This window comes from Ostrea edulis, chromosome 4 (genome assembly GCF_947568905.1).
Source record: "Ostrea edulis chromosome 4, xbOstEdul1.1, whole genome shotgun sequence".
Lineage (NCBI taxonomy): Eukaryota > Metazoa > Mollusca > Bivalvia > Ostreida > Ostreidae > Ostrea > Ostrea edulis.
Window position 1 is genome coordinate 85,096,593 of NC_079167.1, and position 26,850 is coordinate 85,123,442.

A 26,850-nucleotide genomic window follows, 5' to 3' on the forward strand; every position below is an offset into this window, starting at 1 on the left:
GCTGGCTACTAGTAGCCAACTTTTCTCTTTTTAAGTAGCCAGTTACTAGTAGCTGGTTACTAGTAGCCAACTTTACCGATCTATTAAATAGAATGATTCTTTTATTTTTATTTTTTCGACCAAATTGATTACATTTAATAATGAACAAATAAAGCAACTTCAAACAATTTTTAAAAAGTGGTGAAGGTCCTGAAGACACACGCCCCAATGTTATTACGCCCATTTATCATATTTTAAAGTTGTCTAGGGGAATTGGAAACATTTGGCAGTAACAATTCAGCATGGACACTCATTCCACATTTTACCGACTGGAAAGCATTGGCCAAGGCCTCTGGATCATCATTCTTATAATTTCCTCTCTGGATGGAAAATATCTGCAAAGAAATAAACAAGAAATCAATAAAAACAAATTTTAAAACAGAGATTTATTTTAAAAACGTATGGTATTATAACTATAATGCGTTTCCATACTGTTCTCTTGAACCGATAGTTCACCCAAAGAGAGGCTTATCTATTTTTAGAACACAACATTGAGTTTTATTATCAGACGACAGCATAGGTGAATAGGACGCTGTTTTCGACGGGAAATAATCAGATTTTTATTGTGGTTTTTTTGGCATTGGGAAAAATGGCGTTTTCAGAAAAGATGCATACAGAATTGTAGTCTTACCTCTTTGAAAAGCGTAATTCTCGATCTTTTTGGCTATCTGACACTTCTTGTTACTGACGCTGATTTTGGGAAAAAACGTTCCGAAAAATGACATTACAATATCGAATGATCGTTAAAAATAATAATCTATCGAAATTAGGATACTATCGAAAATAGGTAACGGCACAATATATATGTTTTAATAATGTAAAACGTCTGAAGATTTCAAAATGAAAGCGCTTACGTTTTACAACATGTTGTCATATTTTATTTAATATTTTACCTATTAATTACCGGATACTGAGGCAATTTTTCACATTTGGATATATATAAATAGAAAAAACTCTAAAAACTTTGTAGAAATATTTCGACCGTGTTACCGGTCTTCTTCAGTCGTGTTTATCTCTCATAGCAACGTCACGCACGACTACATACCCGAAGGTACTATGACGTCACAGTAAGTATTATAAACGTCGAAGTTGATATTGCGCAAAAAACATCGCAAATGTACATTGTATGATGAGTTGAGAATTCAATATTAGAAAGAACTATACTATTTTTTAAATTCTACGGTAAGGAAACTTTAAATGTTCAGAATGTGTTTGGAAAATAAATGCACTATGTCTCTCTCGAAATAAGTATTGATTTAGATAAAAAATTCTAATTATTTTCTTCTGTTGCTTTCACTTTCTAACCAACATATTCACAAAATGTATAAGATTGATGGGGTTGGTCATTGTCCGTTATCTTTACTTCGTGTTTTTATATTGCTGTTTTATGGTGAATTGGAAGGTGAACACAAAGAAGATTTTGGCGGGGTTCGTTTTATTTGGTTGAGATGATCTTATCAATACGTACTGCCTTGGTTAGATATTGCTTTAATAAATTTCCTATATTGTTTGAAATAAATAATCAATATGTCCTACATTTGTTAGGTATTGCTTTTAAAATACATTTTCATGGATCGTTTCAAATGAATAATCACTACGCCCTAATTTGGTTAGATATTGCTTTGATGAAAGGTGAAGATAACGAACAGTGATCAATCTCATAACTCCTATAAGCAATACAAAATAGAAAGTTGGGCAACCACGGACCCCTGGACACACCAGAGGTGGGATATGATACACTTTCATTTGTTTATTACTATTGAAGAATCCCTTGAACACCGTGGTTTTTCTTTTGAATATTGCTTCATGATTAAATAATAGGATCAGTACGTTCCAATTAGATCAAACTTTGTGTCAACACATTATAATATATTTCATTAGGATTAATAATGAAAAAGGGAATAGATCAATCCTAATTAATGAGAATGATTTTAATTAATATTCTGCTTTTCAGTAACACGTTTCTTTATTACAATGTGTTCTACATGAGATCTAATTGATATGCTGTATTCTGGTTGGATAGTTTCCCCGACATATTATTATTTATATAAATAAAATGAATGTATTTTGTATATAGATGAAAAGGGTAAATTTTTGATAAAATGAGAAAAATGTTCTTACAAAAATATTGCCTTAACAGCCGGCAGCCTTAACAACCTCTGCTTTCAGACTTGTTCAACAACAAATGTTTCAGAATTATGTAAACAGGGAAAATATCTTCATAAATATTAAAATTTAAGAGCAGAAAATTAATTAGTTTATTCATGATATGATTTAGGAGATAATCCTCCCTATTCTAATTTTTCTGGTGTTTGTGATTTGATTTTATTGATGAACAGAAAATTTGTAATTTTTTTCCTCTTACTTTGAAAAATTCCTACTTTACCTTATGAATATGTCATGCTGAAAATGACATTTTTTTTTAAAGAGAAACAATCATGTATATCCATTAGACATATGGTTCACAGTAAAAAAAAAAACAAAAACAGAACAACAACAACAACAGTACTTTATAATTCATTTCATTAGAATCAAATAATTTAAAAATTTCGTCTTTCGTGCGAATATTTTCAATTTTTCTTTTTCATTTTATAACAATAAAATACACGTAATTAATTACTTTTCTTTGCGTCAATACAGTTTGATCTGTTTAATTGGGATTAAAAACTCTAATCGGTAGGATGTATGTCGTTGGAATATTGCTTCAGCACATTCTTATTGCGTTTTGTAGGATTTCAAAATGAGAAAGTTTAGATAGCGAACAGTGCTCAATTTCATCAATCCTACAAAGAATGCAAAATTGAGAACAGGCCAAACATGCTGTATTGTGCTTGTTTTAACACACCAATTTTCGCATGTGTTGTGCCACAACACGTCTGAAGTCTCTCCATCACCGCAGTTAATATTTAGTGTGGAGTAAAGATAAGGGCCCAGTGGAACGATATAATCCAACGTTGTTGTCATCACGTGACATATCTCACATAATCTACTCCTGTTTGGTCATATTGATGCAATACGTATATATTCTTTTGCACACTGGAAAATTTTTCAACCCGGTTTATTCATCTATTTAACTTTCAAATTCTGAAGTTTAAAATGATTGATTATAAGAAAATACTATTTTAATATGTCAACGTGATTTACATTATTTCGAGGTTTACTGATGAAAGATGAAGATAACGAACAGTGATCAATCTCATAACTCCTATAAGCAATACAAAATAGAGAGTTGGGCAAACACGGACCCCTGGACACACCAGAGGTGGGATCAGGTGCCTAAGATGTGATTATATTTCAAAATATAAATCACATTAAATATGAGATTGATCACTGTTCGTTATCTTCACTTTGCATATTGTCTTTGTTAGTAAGACTCAATATTACAACTATATTTTAAACGAACTTAGTATAATTCCACATTTGATAATCCTCCAACGGTCCTTTCAAAATATCAAGGGATCTTTGAAATCATGTTTCAGTTTTAAACACATTTAATATCCCAGTCGATGAGACGAATAAATATGAGTTACCGTACATATACTAGATTCTTAAACTTCTCAAAACCCCATAAAAAGAAAGATCAGTTTTTATATCCAGGCAGGCTATTAACAAACAAATTGATTGTGCAGGGGTTTCAACAGTCTCGTTTAAAGTCAGCATATCGCAAATTCTATGGTCGTTATAACGATCTAGTTTGCCGATACAACCTACCATGGGGTCAAGCTGTCTGACTTATTTCATATCGATTGCTATGCCGGTCTTGGCACAATGATTTTGACTAGGGATAATTCCATTTACCCGATCAAAATATAGGGCTCAAGGCGGGTGTGACCGGTCGAAAAGGGATGCTTACTCCTCCTAGGCACCTGAGCTGATCCCACTTCTGGTGTGTCCAGGGGTCCATGTTTGTCCAACTCCCTATTTAGTATTGCTTATTGGAGTTATGAAATTGATCACTGTTCGTTATATTCACCTTTCATATATCCATTGATCCAGTAAATGTTCTACCAACCCCTATATTTGCCCCTCACGGAAATATTAACAGCTATAAAGGAGAAAATTTAAACATACAGTGCCACAATATATGCGGGACATGGTGTAAATAAAATTTGGAGTCTTAAAAAAACACCCAAAAGAACTTTTAGTAAATTTGACATCGTAAACAGTTGCTTCTTCAACAAAAATGCAAAAAGAACATATTTATATCTAGTAACCAGTCATTTATAAAATTACTTTGTTAAACATCACACTGATTCTACGCACAAGAACTCTAAGGTTGATATCAAACGATGCTGGAGTTCCTCATTGACAATATCTTCGTAGCCTTTGGTGATCAGGTCTTCCAACAGTCTGCTGGGATTCCTATGGGTACTAATTGTAATCCTTTGTTAGTTGACCTGTTTTTTGAATTCTAATTAGGCAGAATTTATTAAAAAGCTTCTACATGAGAAGAAAAAATCTCTTGCTGTGGCCTTCAATTCGATATTTAGAAATAACGACAATTCGATATATTCCAATGAAGTCAAAATAAAAAAAACCACGAAGTTTTCCCGTCTGTTTCGTATTTAGATATTTTATTGAACTTGGATGTTGACGGCAAACTAACAACTCAACTTTATGACAAACGGGATGACTTTAGCTTCTCTTTCGTCAACTTCCCAAATCTACGTGGCAATATTCCATTATCACCTGCATAATTATAGTGTTTATATATCTTATCTAATTCGATATGCAAGAGCTTGTTCTGCGTATAATCAATTTTTAAATTGAAGCAGGCTACTGAAACACAAGTTAATGTTACAGGGGTTTCAACAGCCTCGTTTAAAGTCAATATTATGCAAATTCTATGATTGTTATAACGATCTAGTTTGCTAATACAACTTATTGGGTCAAATGATGTCTGATGTGTTTCATACTGATTGTTAAACCGTTCTTTGCACACTGATTTTGACTACGGATAACTTCGTTTACCCGATCGAGATATAGGGCTCACGGCGGGTGTGACCGGTCGACAGGGGATGTTTACTCCTCCTCGGCACTTGATCTCACCTCTGGTATATCTAGGGGTCCGTGTTTGCCCAACTCTCTATTTTGTATTGCTTATAGGAGTTATGAGATTGATCACTGTTCGTTATCTTCAATTTTAAAAATAAAAGCATGAAGGTTTCTGAAAGGTTTCCTTTACGTATTATTTCTTGCATTTATTGAAAATATCTCATCCTTTTAAAACACTTTGGAAGGTTGGTATAAACTAGCGGGCGACTTTGATGCGTGCGTACTGTTTTACCTATTCAAAGTTTAACGACCTTGCTATACTATATGATGTAGAGTATGAATGCTGTGTAAATGCTCGTGTAACTAACCTTTGTTTCATTTCATTTTAATTTACATGACTATGAATGAACATTAATTGCAACGTTGACGGCGCTCTCGGTATTTTTGTAAGGAAAATTATTAAAAAATTCTCAAGTTATTCGTTATTTTCATTCGCTGAAAAATGACCTACTGGTGAGAGCACATTCTTATCCAAGGGCTTCTTTATGTTTTCTGTCTTGGAATGATTTGTTTTTCTCTTCCCAAATAGGCGGGGTTTTTCTAAGGGAGATTTCACACCTATAACAAAGAACGAACATGTATATTAAAAAGGTGAATGAAGCGAACAGTGATCAATAAAACAAATGAAGATAACAATGCCAAATCTCCTTATACCTATAGAGAATCCAAAATTGAAATAGAGTCTCAGTAATCGGATACTAATATTAATATAAAAAAAAATATGAAAAGAAAACACAGAAATCCTCCGTAAAGCTATAGCTCTTTCATTGTGTGTGTGTGAGAGAGAGAGAGAGAGAGAGAGAGAGAGAGAGAGAGAGAGAGACTCCAAAGTGCGATGGGACTCCAAAGTGCGATGGTCACGCCAAACCTCGATGGTGTGACACGTTGAAGTGCGATGGTCCACACTCATGCGCCAAAGTGCGATGGTCTGACACGCCAAAGTGCGATGGTGTGACACACCGAAATCCATTGGTTTGTAAACGACATAGTGTTGTGGTACAGACTGAACCAACCGTGTATTATTTCACTGAAATATCAGTGCAAAATCCATCCATAGAAAATAAGCAGTTCGACTTAGGCACCTATTTCATTACCATCTAGTTGTCGTGTTATTAAACACAAAATTTTCCAAGGCGAAATCGTATAGAATGTTTTGCATTATAGCATATCCCCAGGATTTTGACATTACGTGTACGTCACACATAATAAATGATCATGAATTAAAGAACAAATGTACTTTGCCGTTCTCACTATCCTCAACTTTGTATACCTTGCCGTTACTGTCTTCCGTGTTGCATTTCTTCGGTTTTATTTTGAAAGACGTTAAGCATGACGTCACAATGACGTGACGTCACTGAACTCCGCACCATCGGACTTTGGCGTGGCCATCGCACTTTGGCGTCCGTAACGTTAACAAACCATCGCACTTTGGCGCAGACCATCACACTTTAGATTCTTACATGTATATATATATATATATATATATATATATATATATATATATATATTTATATATTCAAAGAAATAGAATAAACAGTACACAAAGTTAAAAATTTAACGCAAGCGCTGTTTATTCTATTTCTTTGAATATTTTATACCGGACACTGTGATTTTTTAAAAACACAATTTGGAGATATATATATATATATATATATATATATATAGGTAAAAAATAAAAATGAAACACGAAGACGTTTAGTAAAGCTTTAGCGCTTTCATTTCAAATCTTCAGAAGCTTTACATTTAGTAACATAGCGACGTTACGTCACAAACAGTAAACTAAACGTCTTCGTGTATCTTTTATTTTTTACCTATAGTTTTACTGATCATTGCGAAAGTAATTATATATATATATATATATATATATATATATATATATATACATACAACTTAGCAATACCTGTATATACAACCATCTGTAATACATGAGAGTGCTGTTGCTTATGTTCAATATATATATATATATATATATATATATATATATATATTACAGATGGTTGTATATACAGGTATTGCTAAGTTGTATATATATATATATATATATATATATATATATATATATATAGGCGTAGCTTGGGTTCGAATATTACCGAGGCAGGGGGTCTGGGGGCTGCGCCCCCCAGAAGTTATCGACATTTTAATAACGTAAAAGGTGGGTTTTTTTTACCGAGGCAACTGCCTCGGTTGCCTCAATGGAAGCTACGCCACTGAGATATATATATATATATATATATATATATATATATATATATATGTATATATATATATATATATATATATAAACATTATATATATATAAACATTATATATATATATATATATATATATATATATATATATATATATATATATACATTTTTGTAAAGCTTCTGAAGATGTAATGAAACCGCTAAAGCTTTACGGAGGATTTCTGTGTTTTCTTTTCATATTTTTTAAATATATATATATATATATATATATATATATATATATAGTCGCAAGTTACTAGCAGATTTGTTTTCGCAGGATATGGTAGGTTCAAACCCTGGAAGTGGTGGAAGTGGGTATCCATATATACCGGTATTTATTTTCTCAGGGCATTAAGCTCTGACCTTTAAGGTAAAGATTAAAATTTGACATCAGTTTATCTAGGTTATTCAGGAAAGATCCATTTATCATCTCAATGGTATTCATTTTTCTATCTGATATAACAGATAGCGTGTACTTGTTCAACTATGTGAACCAAGTAATGTGCAATTTCAATATTTCATTTTTTGTACACGTTTTCCTTGAACATAAGCAACAGCACTCTCATGTATTACAGATGGGTGTATATACAGGTATTGCTAAGTTGTGTAGTAGAGAAGGGGAGAAAAATATGTAGATCAATTGGAGATTTGCATTAATGAGAACTAATCACGAGCTAAATGTAGACGATATTACGACAGATGGTAATATTACTACAATATGAAATTTAAACCTATTTCTGAAATCATACGAGAATTCTTTCTATCGAGGAGGTGAGAAAGTAGTTTTAGAAACAAATCTCAGAAACGTCGCGTAGGAGTTTAAGTATTTAAACAAATAACAATGACACATTCCTAGAATTACTTAATCATGAAAATGTATCAAAGATATATTACTTGAATTCCTAATAAAACAAAAATAAAACTTTAAAAATATAAGCTTTGCATGAATCTTTATCCCTCTGAAATAGACGATTTAAATACAAACAGAATTTTTTTATTCATGAACTATACAATAACTACAATGCAGAATACATATATTATGCTGGCAATGTTAACCTTTAAGGCAATCGAAAAACAGTTTACAAATAAAAAATACAGAAGTGTTTTATGTTTTAAAGCTGAAGACATTAATCAATGCACAGATTAAAATTTAGCACATTTCGTGTTTACAAATTAATTTGCCTTGCTTTTTGAATGAAACATGGATAATTTCTAAAACAAAACAAAAACTAAAAGCATTGCGAAAATAGTGAACACAAGAATATCACAAAACATGAATGAAATAAAGATATAAAAAACTAAAAAATCTTTTTGCTTGAAGGAAAATAAAAGAGGTGAAGTTTTCTCTTTCAGTACGAAAATGAATAGTACGAGCTAACAGATTCTGTATACCGATCATGATTACAAGAGCAAGAAATTAATATGTACATGTATAAGATCTCCGATAGTTTGTGGTTTGATATGATTTATATTCAACGAGCTGTGTGTTTTATATGCCCGAGCCTTGGTGAGAGGATATAAAACGCACGAGTTGGATATAAGTTATATAAAACCACAATCCATGGGAGATTCTTTTAATCCCATCATGACTTGTTAACCCCCCACCCTCCAGTTATTCATTTACATTGCTGTATTGTTGGGAATTTTACTTCCTGACATATTGTAAACAAACTACGTAAAATTGATGTCTGTTTATGACGTTACAAACGGCGTAGGAATACACAGGGTAAGGATTATATGTAATAGGTGATATCCACTGGATAAAAAAGTGAACATGTGATAAATATTGAATATGAAAATGTCGTCTATTATATTTTTCTAATTGCAGTGCCAACTTCTATTAATATACAGTAAAATACTAGTATACTTCCTGATGTGTTTTGAATAGAAAGTCTGAACTACAAACTTAACTGCAAAAGAATGATAAACTAGTTTGTGCTCAACTGGTACATGTAGCCAATTATTCTAAAATCATACACCATATTCTATACGAATATTCAAGAAAAAAAGACCTGAAAGGATAATTCTGATTGCAAGTCCAGATTCCCCTTCTAAACCATTATTTGAGAAACTTGGTTGGCTGACCGTTTATGAGCTAGTTGATTTACATGAAAATAATTTATTATTTAAAAATTTTTTGCGGTTTGGCTCCCGATTATCTTGGTGAGTTATTTGAATTTCAATCATCTGCTTCTTATCGTCTGCGTTCTGAATCAAATCACATCTTCGATTACCAAAGTTAATCACACAAGTACTCAAGACTTCTTTACAATACGCAGGTGTAAAACCTGTGGAACAAAATACCACAACACCTAAGACTTGGAATCATAAACACTTATGTGAAGTGAAGCGTAGCATAGCCCGTCCCCTCATATGCCATGCAAAATTTGGTACAACTCAACTTTTCGTCAAACGGGCTGATTTCAGCTTCTCCATCGTAAACTTCCCATATCGATGTAGCAATATTCCATTGTCACCTGCATATGATATGTATATATCTCAACTGATTCGATACACAAGAACTTGTTCTGCGTATGATCAGTTTTTGAATCGAAGAAGGCTACTGACGAACAAGTTGATAGTGCAGGGTTTTCAACAGTCTCGTTTGAATTCACAAATTCTATGGTCGTTATAACGATCTAGTCCGTCAATACAACTTATCATTGGGTCAAATGCTGTCTGACGTGTTTCATACCACTTGTTAGGCCGTTCTAGGCACACTGAGTTTGACTACGGTTAAATCTGTTTACCTGATCAAGATATAGGGCTCACGGCGGGTGTGACCGGTCGACAGGGGATACTTACTAAACATTTGAATGTCAGTAGTCAAGGTACATGGGAGATACAGAGGTTACAAGTCCTTGTTATGTAAACAAGGCTCGTGTCATGTTTTTGTTTACATAGGTTAAATAAACTAGTAAATGTTTCGTTTAAAGCAGGGTGTTTTTTTTAATTCACAAGTGAATTCTTAACACAATTCAATAGTTTCTAGTGTTTGGCACATCTCATTTTGTTTTAAACACTCTATTTTCTATTAAGCTATCTATATGTAAACAAAAACATAGCACGAGCCTTGTTTACATAACAAAGAATTGTGAGTGCTGTTTCTCGCTTATAACTTAACAACTGATATTCAAATTTTGGTTGACCATTAGAAATACTTTAGTTAAGCATTGTAAACAATAAAACTGGGAAAATAAAATTTGAAAATTTTCAGCTCAAATCGTGTCCATACGCCGAGGCAGGTGCTTGACAAAGGAATTGGTGTTAAAGGGGTTTCAAATGGTGTGGTCGTTATAATGGTAATAATAGTCTTTGTTAGTATTATTGATTGTATATACAACCTATCATTAGAAAGAATGTTGTAGCACAAGTTATAGCACACATTTTAGTCACTTTAGTTATTCCAAAAAGTCGAACCGTAACATACGGAGATCGGTGTTTCAGAACAATAACTCCAAAACTGTGGAATGCCCTTCCAGAACATGTAAGGGACTGTAGAACACTGTGTGCATTCAAGAAGTCACTGAAAACACATTTTTTCCATCAAGTTTTCCAGGACTAGTTTCTATCATTTCAGTCATTCGTGTAGGTTAGATTCTGTGAAAAACTGTGAAAACTAAAGACTGTGTCTTAGCTTTCGAGTACCATTTTGTGATGTTTTATAAAAAAAAAAAGGGGGGGGGGAATTGTATGTTTTAATGTATTATACCCGAGACATTATATGCTGTGTGTGCGTGTGTGTATTTCATTATTATTTTAATACGCCCTGAAACTGATGTTTATTCTTATCTAGCATATCTATGGCATCTTGTGTTTTCATGTTTTATATGTACAATGAGGATAGGTACAGCTTTTAATGTTTTATTTATTTTCTATGTATTATGTGTATAACATTCCTTGTAAGGTATATATGCATTGTAAAGCACCTTTGAGCGTACATAGTGTATGAAAAGGGTGCTATATAAATATGGTATTATTATTTTATTTATGGGAGAAAGGAATATCGCGAAACTACATAATTTTAAGAACATTTATGATTCCTTTGTTTTCCACTTTTCACCAATTACATGACAAAATATTGCTGCAACACGAGTAGAATTTTTGTCTTCTTTCAGAATCTTCTGATGGAATGGTTGAATTTGACTTATCCAGGGCACCTGTTAATGGACAAGTGGCAAAAATAGAGATTGCTTTCACGGGACACATGCACCGGTTATTCTCTGTTCAAGTATCATCGCCATTTGACCTATCTACTGGTAGGGTTTTACAGTCAGTACTTCAGATTATTGAGACCTGTAGTGTCTGCAACTTGCTAATCAATCTTCAATTTAAATCATGACTCACACATCCATCCACAAATATATATATAACTCCCACACCCTCCTACTACTGTCTGAATCCATTTGTCGACCCTTATTGGCTGTAACTCAACTTCTATATATCCTCATACCGCGAACCATTCTCTATCATACTTGCCATGTTAACGATAGTTTTAGGTTGCTCCAATCCAGTTCTTGCCGCTCTTCTTACAAGGTGCATCTTTAAGTAGCCAGAGATCAATGAAACATTTGATTTTTTTCTGTTCCAACTGTCTTTCTGTAGATTGCAACTGTAAATATTGATCGCATTTACTTTATGAAAAAGATAATACGTTAGAATTCAATTGTTATTACTAATGGTATGTAATATGATATTTTATTAAAAACAGAGAATGAAGTAAACGAACAACTAAACTTAAACAAGATTATCTCAGCTTCTCCATCGTCATTTTCCCATGTATTTATGCAGCAATATTCCATTATCACCTGCATATGGCGTTTATTTCTCTCACCTTATTCGATACACAAGAGCTTGTGCTGCGTGTGATCAGTTTTGAAATCGAACGAGGCTACTGACAAACAGGTTAATGGTGCAGGGGTTTCAAAAGTCCCGTTTAAAGTCAGCATTTTGCAAATGCTATGGTCGTTATAACGTTTGCCAATACAACCTGTCATTGGGTCAAAAAGCTGTATGACGTGTTTCATACCAATTATTAGGCGTTCTTGGCACACTGATTTTGACTACCAATAAATCCTTTTACCTGATCAAAATATAGGGCTCACGGCGGATGTGACCGGTCCACATGGGATGCTTACTCCTCCTAGGTACCTGATCCCACCTTTAGTATATCCAGGGGTCCGTGTTTACCCAAATCTCTATTTTGTATTGCTTATAGGAGTTATGAGCTTGATCCACAAAGCTACAGTACAAATTCATATATAAGAATTTTCATTTTTTGTCGATTGAACTTTTCTGCCACCGAAAAAAGGTGGGACTACTATAGAATTACTACAAGAGGCAATAAAGGCTATCCTTTTAAGCAACGAGGCAATATCGAAAAATCGTCATTTGGTTGTATAATCATGACTTCTTGGGGGGCAGAGTTTCGGCCAAAGCTGTGGGATTTAAATGAAAAACTTTCAAATACATGTAGCTACGAAATATATGTAAATACAGCTTGCCAGCATGATTTACAAGCACCTCGAGACATGCAGTGCATTTAGTAGATTGCTTTAATGGTGAACTGTCTGGTCTGGTCTCTTATCCCTCCCATGTGTTGAGGCCTTGAGTGAGAGCTCTATCCCATGGAATTCTTGTTGTAAATCGGTTTTTTTTTTAACATTTCAGAGGTTAATACATCGTATACTGAGCAAGGACATGTCGCTGAAATCACAAACCTCGTTATGAACCAAATATCGCAAACAACACTTAGAGTCTTTGTTGGAGTCATCGGTACGGAGAACCGAGTACGACATTTGAACCCAATATTGGCGATTTTTTTGGATCTAAATGCAGCTGTTTTTCACTTACGCCAGAAGCGACTTGCTGTTAATACAACAAATTCTACTGTTACCCCGGAATTGGCAGAAAGCCATTCTTACTGTCGTCTGCAACCATGGACATTCAGTTTCAGTTCAGTGCAATGGTATCCTAGATTTATTATTCAACCCGAGAGCTATCGAGCAAACAGGTGTGTGGGAGAGTGTCCTCCCACACTGATAGACAGGTATTTCAATATCACAAGTCATGGCACAATTAAGTCCTTTGCAGGCATTAGATTGTGTTGTGTCCCTATCGAATACAAAGCACAGTCTATAATGTTCTTTAAAGTAGTGATTATCATTAAAAGATTTAATAGATTGACGGTTTCGAGATGTGGATGTCGCTGAAATCTCAAACATAACGATGTTAACATTGTGTGAATCGATTTCATGAATTCTGACGGTACGTGGACTACTCTTTAGACAGTACGTAGCATCGTTTTCAGTCAGAGGAGAAGTTGGCGTCCCAATTGTCTAAACCTCTTGACAAGGGAAAAACCTAATATATGTTCTTTTGACCAAGCTTCAAAATTTTAAATATTTACAACTGGGTCCAATTCATCAATTCAAACTTACATTCCTTCCATTCAATGCAAGGTGAAGATAACGAACAGTGATCAATCTCATAACTCCTATAAGCAATACAGAATAGGTAGTTGGGCAAACACGGACCCCTGGACACACCAGAGGTGGAATCAGGTGCCTAGGAGGAGTAAGCATCCCCTGTTGACCGGTCACACCCGCCGTGAGCCCTATATCTTGATCAGGTAATACTACTGCTAAAAATGTGGGATATTCGATTGTGTTCAGTTTTTAAATCGAGCCAGGCTACTGTCAAATAAGATGATGTTATAGGGGTTTCAATAGTCTCGTTTAAAGTCAAGCATTTCGCAAATTCTATGGTCGTTATAACAAATTTATTCATCAATATAACCTGACATTGGGTCAAAAGCTGTCTGAAGTGTTTCATACCTATTGTTAGGCCGTTCTTTACATACTTACTACGGATTACTTCGATTACTTGTTGAATATACAGGGCTCATAGCGAATGTGATCGGTCGATAGGGAATGCTTAGTCCTTCTAAGCACCTGATTCCACTTCTGGTGTGTCCAGGGGCCCGTGTTGACCTCTGAACTTCTCGTGACAGGGTTCATCTTTTGTGCAAATGTGCTATTCCATCATACCTATAAAATGGAGGGAAATGAGTATGTTTAATTCCACATTGCGCTAAATTGTTTCTGTCCCACAAATTTCAATATCATTTGAATACGCTACATGCAATATCCTTATTGTAAAACTTAAGGTAAGGTTTGCGACATTTTGACATGTAGCGAACAAAGCCATGTTGCATATCAGTATGTTCAGCAGGAATTTATCTTTTAAAAATTGACTTTTTAAAAAAAAAAATCGCCCGTGTCGTTTTTTGACCAGATGGGCTTATTTTTGTGATGTTTTACATTTTCGGGATCTTTGTACAAAAGGGAATACTAGTGGTATAAAAACTACACGAGGCAAACTTATGAGGTAAAAAGCTGGTTTAATTTTTTAAAAGAGTATTATCTATAAGATTATACTAATTGGTAGAAAAATGTTATTTTAAAACACCAAAAAATAGCACTTTTTATATCTTAAATAAAAATTTTAATTGGTTGCCATGGCAACAAAAAAAATGTATATTGAACAGCTTTATAAGATCTACGTCAGAAAAATTTTACTTTAAAAATAATATTTGGACCATAAATATTTAAGAAAGCATATAGAATTACTACCCACCGGGCTTTGTTTCCATGGTAACAGATTAAAAAGAATTATTTCATTTATGCGATTTGTCACTTTGTTTTATAATTGTACAACTTTTGAAGAGTGCATTGAGCATTTTCATGAATAAGATACAATTCCAGCCCAAAAATGATATTTATATTTATTTGTCAAATATTGCAGTATCACATTTATTAGAAATTAAGATGTTGAGGTTTTGTTCTAAATTCAATACAATACAATATTTTCAATATCCCGGTGGGTTTTCCACGGTCCTGCTTCGTCATAAATTCCGTGTTACCTTAGCCGGAACCTGTCTTATATACTACATCTTTGAAATAATTTCCCTCTCCTTGTTCCATTGCTTGATATTTGTTTACAACTGTAACCTTCGGGACAATATAAAGTATAAAGCCCGGTCAGTGGTGGATCTAGAGGAAGGGGGGGGGGGGGGGGGTAACGTAAAGTTATTAAAATGACACTAATAAATCTGTTTTATGTCGACGTTATGCAAATGTTCCTCAGACTAAACTATTTTAAGATGTACTAGAGAAGACCCCTTTTTTATTTGTACATGATCAGATAGTCGCGTTTTCTACATTTCAAAGTTCATGCGATAAATCGCTCTATCAGCGCATGTAGATGTCATAGCATTGAAATATGAAGTGCATGTAATTAGAGAGCATTGTCGGGTTTATTTTAGAAAATGCTTGTGAATGTCATAAAAATTCCTAACTTCGTTAATGTCGAACCTTGTCTTTGAGGATACTATTCACAAAGAATGATCGATTATAACAACATCAAAATAAATCCTACTTTCCCTACTGAGCAAGATTCTCTGAGATAACATGGTCACAACATAATTTCAATGGAAATTAACCGTAGCGCATACTATATATGTATAATTCCAATGTTATTTATTACAATTGTTTTGATTGGACAAAAATAAAGCTGAAGAAGAGTTTATACACCAATAAAACGCGATGTATTCATACACGCCTGAAAACAAATAACATAGTGCGGGGAAACTATTCAAATTTTTGCAATTGTTAATAAAGTGAATGAATTGAAATTATAAGAATCAAACATTCTTTTTGAAGAATTCATCGATGTGTAAACTCCGGACATTTTACTCACAAACTTAACATAAAAGTGCTTCGCACTTTTATTCAGTTTGTGATTAAAATGTCCGGAGTTTACACATCGATAAATTCTTCAAAAAGAATGTTTGATCCTATAATATATAAAAAATTGTAGACTTTCATAATATCAAAGAAAATAATTTATAAATGATCATTTGAGAAACATTATTATTTTGTCATAGAGGGTTACACATTTAACACTTGACAGCAGTAGTAGATAACAAGTAAATATTATGACATTTCCCTCGATTCAACTATGAGTGACGCATTTTTTCATTATGACGTCATAAAGCGCGAAGTGCACTGAGGTATATCCAGAGTTATTTCCCTGTTGTTGCAAACCTTACCTTAAGAAAGCAGATGCTTTTAAATCGAGGCAAGCTACTAACAAACAAGTTCATGGTGAATGGGTTTCAACAGTCTCGATTGAAGGCAGCATTTCGCAAATTCTGTGGTCGTTATAATGATCTAGTTTGTCAATACAACCTATCATTGGGTCAAATGCTGTCTGACGTTTTTCATATCGATTGTTAGGCCCTTCTTGGCACACTGATTTTGACTACGGATAACTCCGTTTACCTGATCAGGATATAGGGCTCACAGCGGGTGTGACCGGTTGACAGGGGATGCTTACTCCTCCTAGGCACCTGATCCCACCTCTGGTGTGTCCAGGGTTCCGTGTTTGCCCAACTATCTATTTTGTATTGCTTATAGGAGTTATGAGATTGATCACTGTTCGTTATCTTCACCTTTCTATGTTACTTGCATTTTTGGCAACACAATGTATGGCTGACATTAAGACACAGTATTCTAATATCTCATAATTTCAGCGAATAGAACCAATTTCAGTGTTTGCGGAACTCTAAATCGAGTGGAGTGAGAAAGCACTATCAGCGTGCTAGGAGAAGTTGGTGATTGACTTTTAAAGATTCTTGACCTTTTGACAGAAGCTAGGCGTTGAATAAATTATAGATGGCATAAATAGGACAAAAAACCCGTGAAATCGCTCGCGAGACACATTGTTTTAAAAGAGGAATAATTCTTGCATACTTCGGACCCACACTTTGTTCATAATTTGGAAGAAAATCATAACAAATGTTGGGGATGCATATTAGTGCGACAACCTGCAGCTTTAATATTTGAAATGTTTCTTTGTGAAAATGTCTGTTCCTGGTACTTCCCAACATGGTGTATTATATATAGATACTTGTATTATATTATGAACTCGTTCTAATAGAGATTTTTAAAGTTTCCTTTGCGTTGTCTTTATTTAATGAAAATAGTTCCTCCTGTCGTCTGGCCTCGCCTTAGGTCCTGGTGTCCGGGGGAGGGGGTTCGAATCTATACTGCACAAGGATGCTGGCATATTGTTCTGATAATGTGTAATGTTGTTGCTCCATAGAAAAGCATTTTGAAAGGAACTAGTTTGTCTAATTCCTATATAAAGCTTTCCTCCTCTTTATGGGCTTGGCATCAACCTCTGAATAAGTTCATACACCAAATGTTTTGCATTTACTGTTGAATTACAATACTGTAATTTGTCAGGATAATTCTACTGAATTTCTTTCCCATGGCAATGAGGCTTTCATGATATATCTAATCACCGTTTCCTTCACTGTCATTTTCTTCACCTGAAAAAGTGCTCATTTTATTGAGTATTGAAAATAAATCTTAACGACAAACTAACAGCTTAACTTTATGACAAACGGGATGATTTCAGATTCTGCATCGCCAACTTTCCATAAATATGTAGCAATATTCCATTATCACCTGCATATGGTGTGTATATATCTCAACTGATTTGATATGTAAGAGCTTGTTCTGCGTATGATTAGTTTTTGAATCGAACCAGGCTACTGACAAACAAGTTCACGGTGCAAGAATTTCAAAAGTCTCGTTTAAATTTAGCATTTCGCAAATTCTATGGTCATTTAATGATCCAGTTTGCCAATACACCCTATCATTGGGTCAACTGCCATCTGATGTTTCATACCGATTGTTGGCCGTTCTTGGCACATTGATTTTGACTGCGGATAACTCACGGCGGGTGTGACCGGTCGACAGGGGATGTTTAATCCTTCTAGGCACCTAATCACACCTCTGGTATATTCAGGGGTCCGTGTTCGTCCAACTCTCTATTTTGTATTGCTTACAGGAGTTGTGAGGTCGATCACTGTTCCTTACCTTTACCTTTTACCGTTCAAAATTGTTCCCATTTTGTTTTAATTTTATCTTTTCGATATTCACCAGGGGAACAAGGTTTAATCAGCTGACTAGATAGTTCTGAAGAATTGGAAATAGGAATTATTCAGCTGATGTATAGCGCTACATATACCGGTAGATTGTTCTGAAGGAAAGGCTTGAGCACTTTGTTCAGGTGAAATAGATGACAGTGAAGGAAACAGTCATTAGATGTACCACGAAAGCATCATTGTCACCGAAAGAAATTCAGTAGAATCAGTCTGACAAATTACAGCATTGTAATTTAACAGTAAATGCAAAAATCATAGGCAAAAATTACATATTTTTCCATGACGATGCTATTTCTAGACAGTTACTAAAATATCCTTTATATAAATTTCATATATTTCACACATGATAAGAACAGGTATCATTCAATGTTAATACCTGACAAAATCAGACAACAGTCGAAACGCATAGTACACTGTACATACAACATTTTCATATTCTTTGTGTAGTATTACAGTCATTTTACAATCTATTACAGTCAATATTTTTAGACACGTGGTGTACGTAGTCATATTTCTAAATTTTTGTTGTATGCAAAGTAAATATTTCTAGACTTGTGTTGTATGCACAGTAAATATATCTATATATGTGATATATGGAGTCAATATTGTCAGACTTGTTGTGTTATATATACGATTAATATTTGTGTTGTTTTTACATTAAACATTTCCAGATTTTTTGTGTTGTATATCCAGTAAATGTCTCCAGACTTGTGTTGTTTCTACACTGACGTTGCGCACGCTATTGGGGTAAAAAGTATTATATAGCATAACGGTAGTGTTTATGCTGTTTCGTATGAATAAAAACACTATGTTACACGAAAGCTGTACCAGGTGTATCATTTTGACGATAATTTTACATTCTGTCTATTTCGATATCAATATTTTATTAAAACTGCAAAATAATAGATGCATTAGCTTGAACATTCTTATATTTACGCAAATATTGCATGTAGACAGGTAACGAGAGTGTCACACAGACATTACCAATATGTTAATAAATTTCTTAAAACTAATGATACAAACATAAAATTTTGCAAAACAATTACAATAATGATGTTAGTTATGTACGCATTTCCAGACTTGCAGTGTTGTTTCTACATCAAACATTTCCAGACTTGTAGTGTTGATCCACATTAAACATTTCCAGACTTGCAGTGTTGATCCACATTAAACATTTCCAGACTTGTGTGTTGCATACAGATCTCTCGAAGTTTTCGGTCTCTCGAAGTGAAACCATGGTCCCGATTTTTTTCTCTATATAACAAAGCAAAACTATCGATCTCTCGAACGTTCGATCTCTCGAAGTGAAGTTGGGTCCCGTAAAACACATTTCATTGTTTTTTCACTCTCGATCTCTGGAAGTGGTGGTAGCGTATACCCACCGTTACCCAGGCGTGTAATATTTTCCCCCTCGGACCTTACCTAGATTTTGTGGAATGCCAGAGGATAGTGTGGTTGTGGTAAGTAGGTGTTTACATAGGTGAAACATCGCCAGTGCTTCATTGTGGAGGTGACACACTTCCACATATAATTGTATATAATTGGCTAATTGGGCAGTTTACACCTTCCACGGGAGTCTTCTGATGATTAGAATTAACTATAATCCGGCTTTGGATAAAATCTATAATTTGTTTTGACTTGACAATGCTAGTGTAAGTTTTATACATTAATTTAAAGACAGTTAAATTTTTCGAGATTGTGTTAGGTTACTCCGATACATTCGTTAAAATTTTTGCTTTGTGTAAAGCGACATAACATTGTGCTCTTTTTAGTTAGCGATAGTAAAACTTTATCGGAACTTGGTTTTCTATGCCTATTTTAGCATGATTAAAGAGCAAATGAATACACAAACTTTGAAATCTTTTTATTAAGTAAGGGATACAAGACTCCGATGGTCTATTATGTCAGATACGGGACTGGCACGAGCCGCGTAGCGGCGAGTGATCAGTCCCGTATCTGACACAATAGACCATCGGAGTCTTGTATCCCTTACTTAAAACATTGTTCTATCTAAAAACAAATGCATTTAAACGCACACACACAAAAAAAAAACCCACGTACAAATAATCATTGGTATTGACAAATATATTTACACCTTTCGTTTCTGATTTGTTTTTAATATTTGATACATGTATATTAGGAATTCATAAACTTTAATGGCACACGAGGTCAAATCTTGTCTTTAATTCACAAAAAACTGTTAGCTCATCATTTCAATTGTCATAATACGGTACTCCTCAAACCAGGGTTTTGTTCTTCATGGAAAGCGATTCGAACGCTTCTATTGTCTGAAGACTGTACTCAACAAAACAGGTTTTCTTTTTTGGGTGAATGAGGGGACGTAAAGGGTGTTCGGAAAGAATGTTTTAGATAAAACAAAACATTGATTTCCTACGTTCCTTTCTGGGAACCCTAATAATATGATACTGACACGTAGGCTTATAACTGGTATAAAAACAGAAGCCGCATCCCTCTTTTAGCATTTAGTCCGGGTGCCTTGAAGAAATAGACTCAGATGATGGTACTCAAAATAAATTTCGCGATACTACTACGGATTTAGCAGACGAGAATTCTGATGCTATTTTGAATGATATTCTGGATTTAGAGGAAGAAAGAAGGAAGAAACCAAATTTTAAATTGAACTTTGACCTTAAAAGTTACTGTTTTTCTGATATATCAGATGCAGACAATGACCTCTTAGTTCACAGGAAATAGAGTAAGTGGACAATTTCGAGCGATTTGCATTGCCTTTACAGGAACACGATGCACAAGACTTTGTTTTGAACTCCAAACCTGTCAAGACCATTAACAAGACACGTTGGGCAGTGAGCGTCTTTACTAGTAATTCTTGGAAAAACGCGCGGAAATGGCACGGCGAACTTCTGACTATGTCAAATGAACATTTGAATTCGGCATTGAAATTCTTTATTCTTGAAGTACGAAATAAGGCAGGAAAAGAGTACTATCCGAATACAGTGTATGAAATAATGCTGCTACACGCCTATATACTGCGGATGTTGACGAACAACTTATAGCGGAAAAAACTGGTCACAGGTCATCTGCGATTCGCAACTACAAACGCACCTCCGATGAACAATTACAGAGTGTTAGTGATTTAATTCAGAAACCGTCCACAGTGTCCCCACCGGAGCCGGAAAAAGTGAAGCTCAATGAAAGTGTTTCCTTTGGATCGAGAAAAGAAATAAACATCACTGCCGGGGATGTAACAGTGAATTTGCGACTTTAATGTGCATGTGTTTAAATGAATGATTGTGACATGGATTTATAACTGTGGTGCCTTAACGATTTCATATCCGGATTATATCGGATTATTCATGAAACACTCATTTCGTATAATTTACTGGAATATTTCATGCCTCGAATATTGTATTTGATAAATAATAAATGTTTTCTCGAACAACAAAGAGTGGTCTTGTCTTTGTTCCTGGTTTTTACTGTCAGTCCAGTATTTCTCATAATATTGGCCTGCTCTTAATAATAATGGGCTGCTCTTAATAATACTGATACAAAATAAATAATTCGAGATCTCCTTAAAGCAGATACTCACTTTGCATGGGATCCAGATATCCATGGTCAAGCACTTGACAAAGTCAAGGACACATTGTCTCGTGCATCTGTTCTATAAAAAAAATTGATGCGAGGAAAAAACTGACTTTAAAATGTGATGCTTCCTCTACTGGACTAGGTGATTGCCTCCTGCAAGACAAGCATCCTGTTGTGTATGCTTCACGTTCGTTGACCGCCACAGAACGGAACTATGCACAGATAGAAAAGAAAACGTTAGAAGCAGTTTTTGGTATGGAACATTTTGAAAAGTATGCATACGGACGCCATTTTACGATACAGTCGGATCATAAACCTCTTGAAATCATAGTGCATAAGAACTTGCATAATGCATCCAAATACCTTCAAAGAATATTGTTAAGACTTCAGAAATTTGACTACAGCATTGAGTATAGAAAGGACACAGAGATTATTTTATATACACTTTAAGTAGGGCCTATCCTCCCACTGAATCTAATTCAGTCGACAAGACCATGCATAATATACCAACCATCCCACTTACCTAGCAGTATCAAATGACCGATATTCTCAGATAAAGAAAGCTACAGAAAAAGATGTATCTCTGTAGTTCATACTGGAGGGATGGCCTGACTCTTCAAAAGAAGTACAACCTGATGTACAAGTATACTTTCCGTTTAAGGAAGAGTTAGTTGTTCAGAACAGTGTCATCTACAAGGCCGAGCGAGTTTTCGCACCCAGATCCATCACACACAGTATCATGCAGTGTATACATAACTCTCATATTGGTATCCGAGGTTGTATCTGTCGTGTCCACGACTATGTCTATTGGCCGAATATGTCGAAGGATATTGAATCGTTTATTGGTGAATGTGTTGCATGCAATACTTATCGTGATGATCAACAGAAGGAGCCCATGATAAGCCACGAGATTCCTATTCACCCTTGGCAAATAATAAGATGTGATATGTTCGAATGAGAAGGTAAAGATTATCTCATACTTGCAGACAATTATTCAGATTATTTTGAAGTAGAGAGATTTCATGGTAAAACAGGAAGCTCCATCGTTCGCATGATGAAATAGCGATTGGTACGTCATGGCATTCCAGATAAAGTAATGACGAACAGTGACCTGCCATTTGGAAGCCGAGAGTTTGCAGAATTCTGTAAAAGTTACGAGTCCGAGCACGTTACACCATCGCCTAGATATGCGCAGTGAAAGGCGAGACTACGAACTCTTTCAAGATTGCAAAACGAACTATTTACAAATCCTCAATGGATGGGAAAGATTCATTCTTGGCATTCCTAGATCTACGCAATGCGCCTACTCGAGGAATAGATTAATCAACTGCACAACGAATTGTCGGTAGACACACTAAAACGCTATAACCCGTAGCTACTTAAGCCACGTTACGCTGACCGCACTAAGGAAATGAAAAAGGGTGGGAAAAAGCATTCCTTCGGGAAAAGTGATGTGCTATCATACAAAGTGAGAACTGAGGATAGTCTTATATACCGATGTAATCGACGTCATCTCCGACTGAGTCGAGAACCATTTCGTCCTGATCAAGAAAGTTCAGATCCCGAACCACTAATCGAACAATCACGGTGTCAAGATGAACCGATTCCTCTCGTAGTCAGAAATGAACCCACGCCAGCTCCGCCAACGTCAGAACTAAGTAATACACGAGATTCCGCTCCCGCTCAGCATATCAAGTCCAATGAAAACTAATAATAGCTCCTCGTCTACATTTTTCTAAGGTTTGTAATTAGTTAGCCAGGTTACATTCATAGTTTAGTTCTCAACGGAAAACAGTGTTGAGGGCATAATAATCCCAAGTCTCCTTAAAGGGCAAATAACCTTGTATTTACTAGTCGGTATTGATTTTTAATCTTTATTTGTCATTGTTTGTTGAATGTATACTCCTAGTTTAGCAATTCTTCAATTTCATGTTGGGTATTGTTTTGATCATATTGCAAACAATTAAATGGACAATCATTCAGGGACAGTAACATTTCAGTATCTACAGTAAATTGTGAATGTAATGCATGTGTTAAAAAGGGGATGTGACAGTATTCCATATACATGTACAGCTGTACTGTGTATTTACATTAAGAACTGCTCCCTGTCTTATCCATATTACAATGATTGATCCCTTGATATATGGTCACGTGTTCAATAAATTGCTAGACGCAAGGCTGTGTTCCTTTGTCCTCCGGATGTCAAATAATGGACTAAGTACATCACGAAACACTAATGTTGTTGTATTTTTTGTTGTGTTTACGTGAGGTTTTCTATTATTTGATCATCGGTCATTAGTACACGAAACGTACCAATAAAAAGGTATTTTTGAAGGGTTTAAATTTTGGGTAATTAAAGGGGCATGGACACGGTTTGAGCTGAAAATTTTCAAATTTTATTTTCCCATTCTTAATGTTTAGAATGCTTAACTGTGGTATTTCTAATGGTCAGCAAAAATTTGAATGTCAGTTGTCTTGATACATGGGAGATATAGAGCTCACAATTCTGTGTTATGTAAACAAGACTCGTGCCCTGTTTTGTTTACTAATAGGCTAGGTATAGCAGTAAAAGTTTGTTTAAAGCAGAGTTTTCAATTTACAAGTTAATTTTGAACATATTTGATAGTTTCTAGTGTTTAGCACATCTCATTTTGTTTTAAACATGCTATTTTCTATTAAGCAATTTATATGTAAACAAAAACATGGTACGAGCCTTGTTTACATAACAAAGAATTGCGAGTGCTGTAACTCATTTGTAACTAAAAAATTATTGATATTCAAATTTTGGTTAACCATTAGAAATACGTTAGTCAAGCATTGTAAACAATAAAAATGGAAAATTAAAATTTACAGCTCAATCGTGTTCATGTCCCTTTCAATTTTAAGTGAAAATTTGTGAATAATGCAAAAATAAAGATGATTTCATAGGAAAATGTGGTAAATATTCGGTATATACATAGATACCAACATATGTAAATACCAAGGATAACCCATGAATGCTCGAAAGCTTATTTCCAATGGGATCCTTTGATGCACAGATGTTTGCGTTAGGGGGTAATTTATGTGGGAAGAAACCGGAGTACCCGTAAGAAACCTACGTGTCCGAGCGGGCGACCCCATACCCTCTCACATACAACCACTGCCAATCACGGGAATTGAACTCGGGTCGCAACGGTTGGAAGCGAGAGCGCTACCTCTGCCTGCGTTACCCGGACACCCTCCCCCCCCCCAAACACACACACACACACACACACACATATATATATATATATATATATATATATATATATATATATATATATATGGGTTTTAGAAATATTTTAAACAGTTTACAATAGTCTGTTACAAACTTTTTTGGGTATCCTAGCTATGTCCTTGATATGGCAAGCAATCATTATGCTATGCTGACACTTTGCTGAGATAATAGAAACATCACTCGGCTGTTTTTCTTATCTCGACTTCCAGTTGCTGAGTATTAGGCCTTGAAACTGGCTCAGAACATGCAGAGGAAATGTGGGCAGTGTGCAGAGGAAATGCGAGCCGTGTGGCCTCAGCAAAACCTCAACGGGGTGTGCGACTCAGATTTCATGTAAAGACTGGAATCGCAGTAAAAATTATGAGTATCAAAATTTTAACAGTACATTCAAATTTTGTATCAAAAGTGAACCGCAAAAGTAGGATACTGCCTATAAATTTTGTAAGTGACTGTATTTTACACAATTTTTGAAAGTGACTGTATTTTGTTGTAGAGGGCTTTCCAGACTAAATTTTTTTCATACCGTTTACATTTGTCGGGTTTCGATTGATATTACAAACCCTATGCATTCAAGCAAGTATTAATAATAAGAACGGTAATACTCACTGCAAAATGACATCTTAGGTCTCTTATTTCAATTATTTCAACATTTACCTTTATACATTTTCTTTGTAAATGTTTAATTTCGGGATATATGATTATAAAACGAAAGCCTATTAATACCATGTAAAAAAAAAAAAAAAAAAAAAATTAACATTCCATTATCTCCCAATTACGAGATAAATATCTCGTAATTTCGAGATAATTATCTCGAAATTACGAGAAAGAATCTCGTTATTACGAGAGAAAATTGTCGTAATCAAGAGAAAATATGTGCATATTTGCGAAGGATTCTAACTCCCGTGTGGGTTTACGTACATCACAAAAATATGTGACATGAAAATTCATTGGGCGTCACCCAACGACTGTTTAAGCGTCCGTTCGCTCGGTTTTTATGTCTGTTCTTTTGTTGACTGTTTACGCGTCCGTTCGCTAGGTTTTTATGTCTGTTCTTTTGTCGTTTTTGTATCTTGACTTCAGTATATATGTATATATGGTGAGAAACCGTTTATCTTGATTTTAATGTCATTTATTTGCAAAATAACAGTTCCTTGTGCATATAAAATCATTTGCTGTGTATTAAGTGGTTTGTATTGTTTTTACGTATTGCTTGTTTTGCAAAATAAAGATAACCGTTCGTTTTACATCTGTTCGTTACGTACCAGATCGTTAATTTTGCTTTTGTGTATATTTGTTTTGCAAAATGGTTCGTTGATTAAACATTTAATGTCATTTATTAAGTTTTTATGTCACTGAAATTATATGAAGTCTTTGTTCCTCTTATCTGTTATTTTTGCCCTTTCTGCCCCCCCCCCCCCCCCCCCCCCCCCCCCCCCCCCCCCCCCAACAACAACAAAAATTGTCAGATCGACAGGTGTTTAGATCTCCTACTCAAAGAATTGTAAACTGGAGGTGTGAAACCTGTATAGTTAGAATTGCTCTTTGACTCCTTCTACAAATTAATGTACCGATACAAACCCTCGCCATTATCAAATGTACATGCAGCATCAGGTACCGATCCACATATACCGAGTATGAATGAGACTTATTGAAATAAGTTTGTGGATTATTTTTACAAATCTAGGGTATAT

The 26,850-nt window shown here is 34.8% G+C and overlaps 1 protein-coding gene and 1 long non-coding RNA gene across 2 annotated transcripts in view; one reads left to right on the forward strand and one right to left on the reverse strand.

Annotated features, from left to right (window-relative positions):
- LOC125667904 (uncharacterized) overlaps positions 1 to 19,012 on the forward strand; it is a 29,894-nt gene extending 10,882 nt beyond the window's left edge. The window contains exons 2-4 of the mRNA XM_048901584.2: positions 11,441 to 11,581; positions 12,993 to 13,371; positions 18,338 to 19,012. Coding sequence (XP_048757541.1) covers positions 11,441 to 11,581; positions 12,993 to 13,371; positions 18,338 to 18,368 — 551 coding nt within the window. The 3' untranslated portion in view covers positions 18,369 to 19,012. The remainder of the gene's footprint in view (positions 1 to 11,440; positions 11,582 to 12,992; positions 13,372 to 18,337) is intronic.
- LOC130054406 (uncharacterized) lies at positions 94 to 844 on the reverse strand. Its single transcript, XR_008802717.1, has 2 exons — positions 671 to 844; positions 94 to 374 (listed from the first exon to the last, which is right to left on the reverse strand). It is a non-coding gene; the product is annotated as an uncharacterized LOC130054406 (long non-coding RNA).
- Positions 19,013 to 26,850: the final 7,838 nt, after the last annotated feature.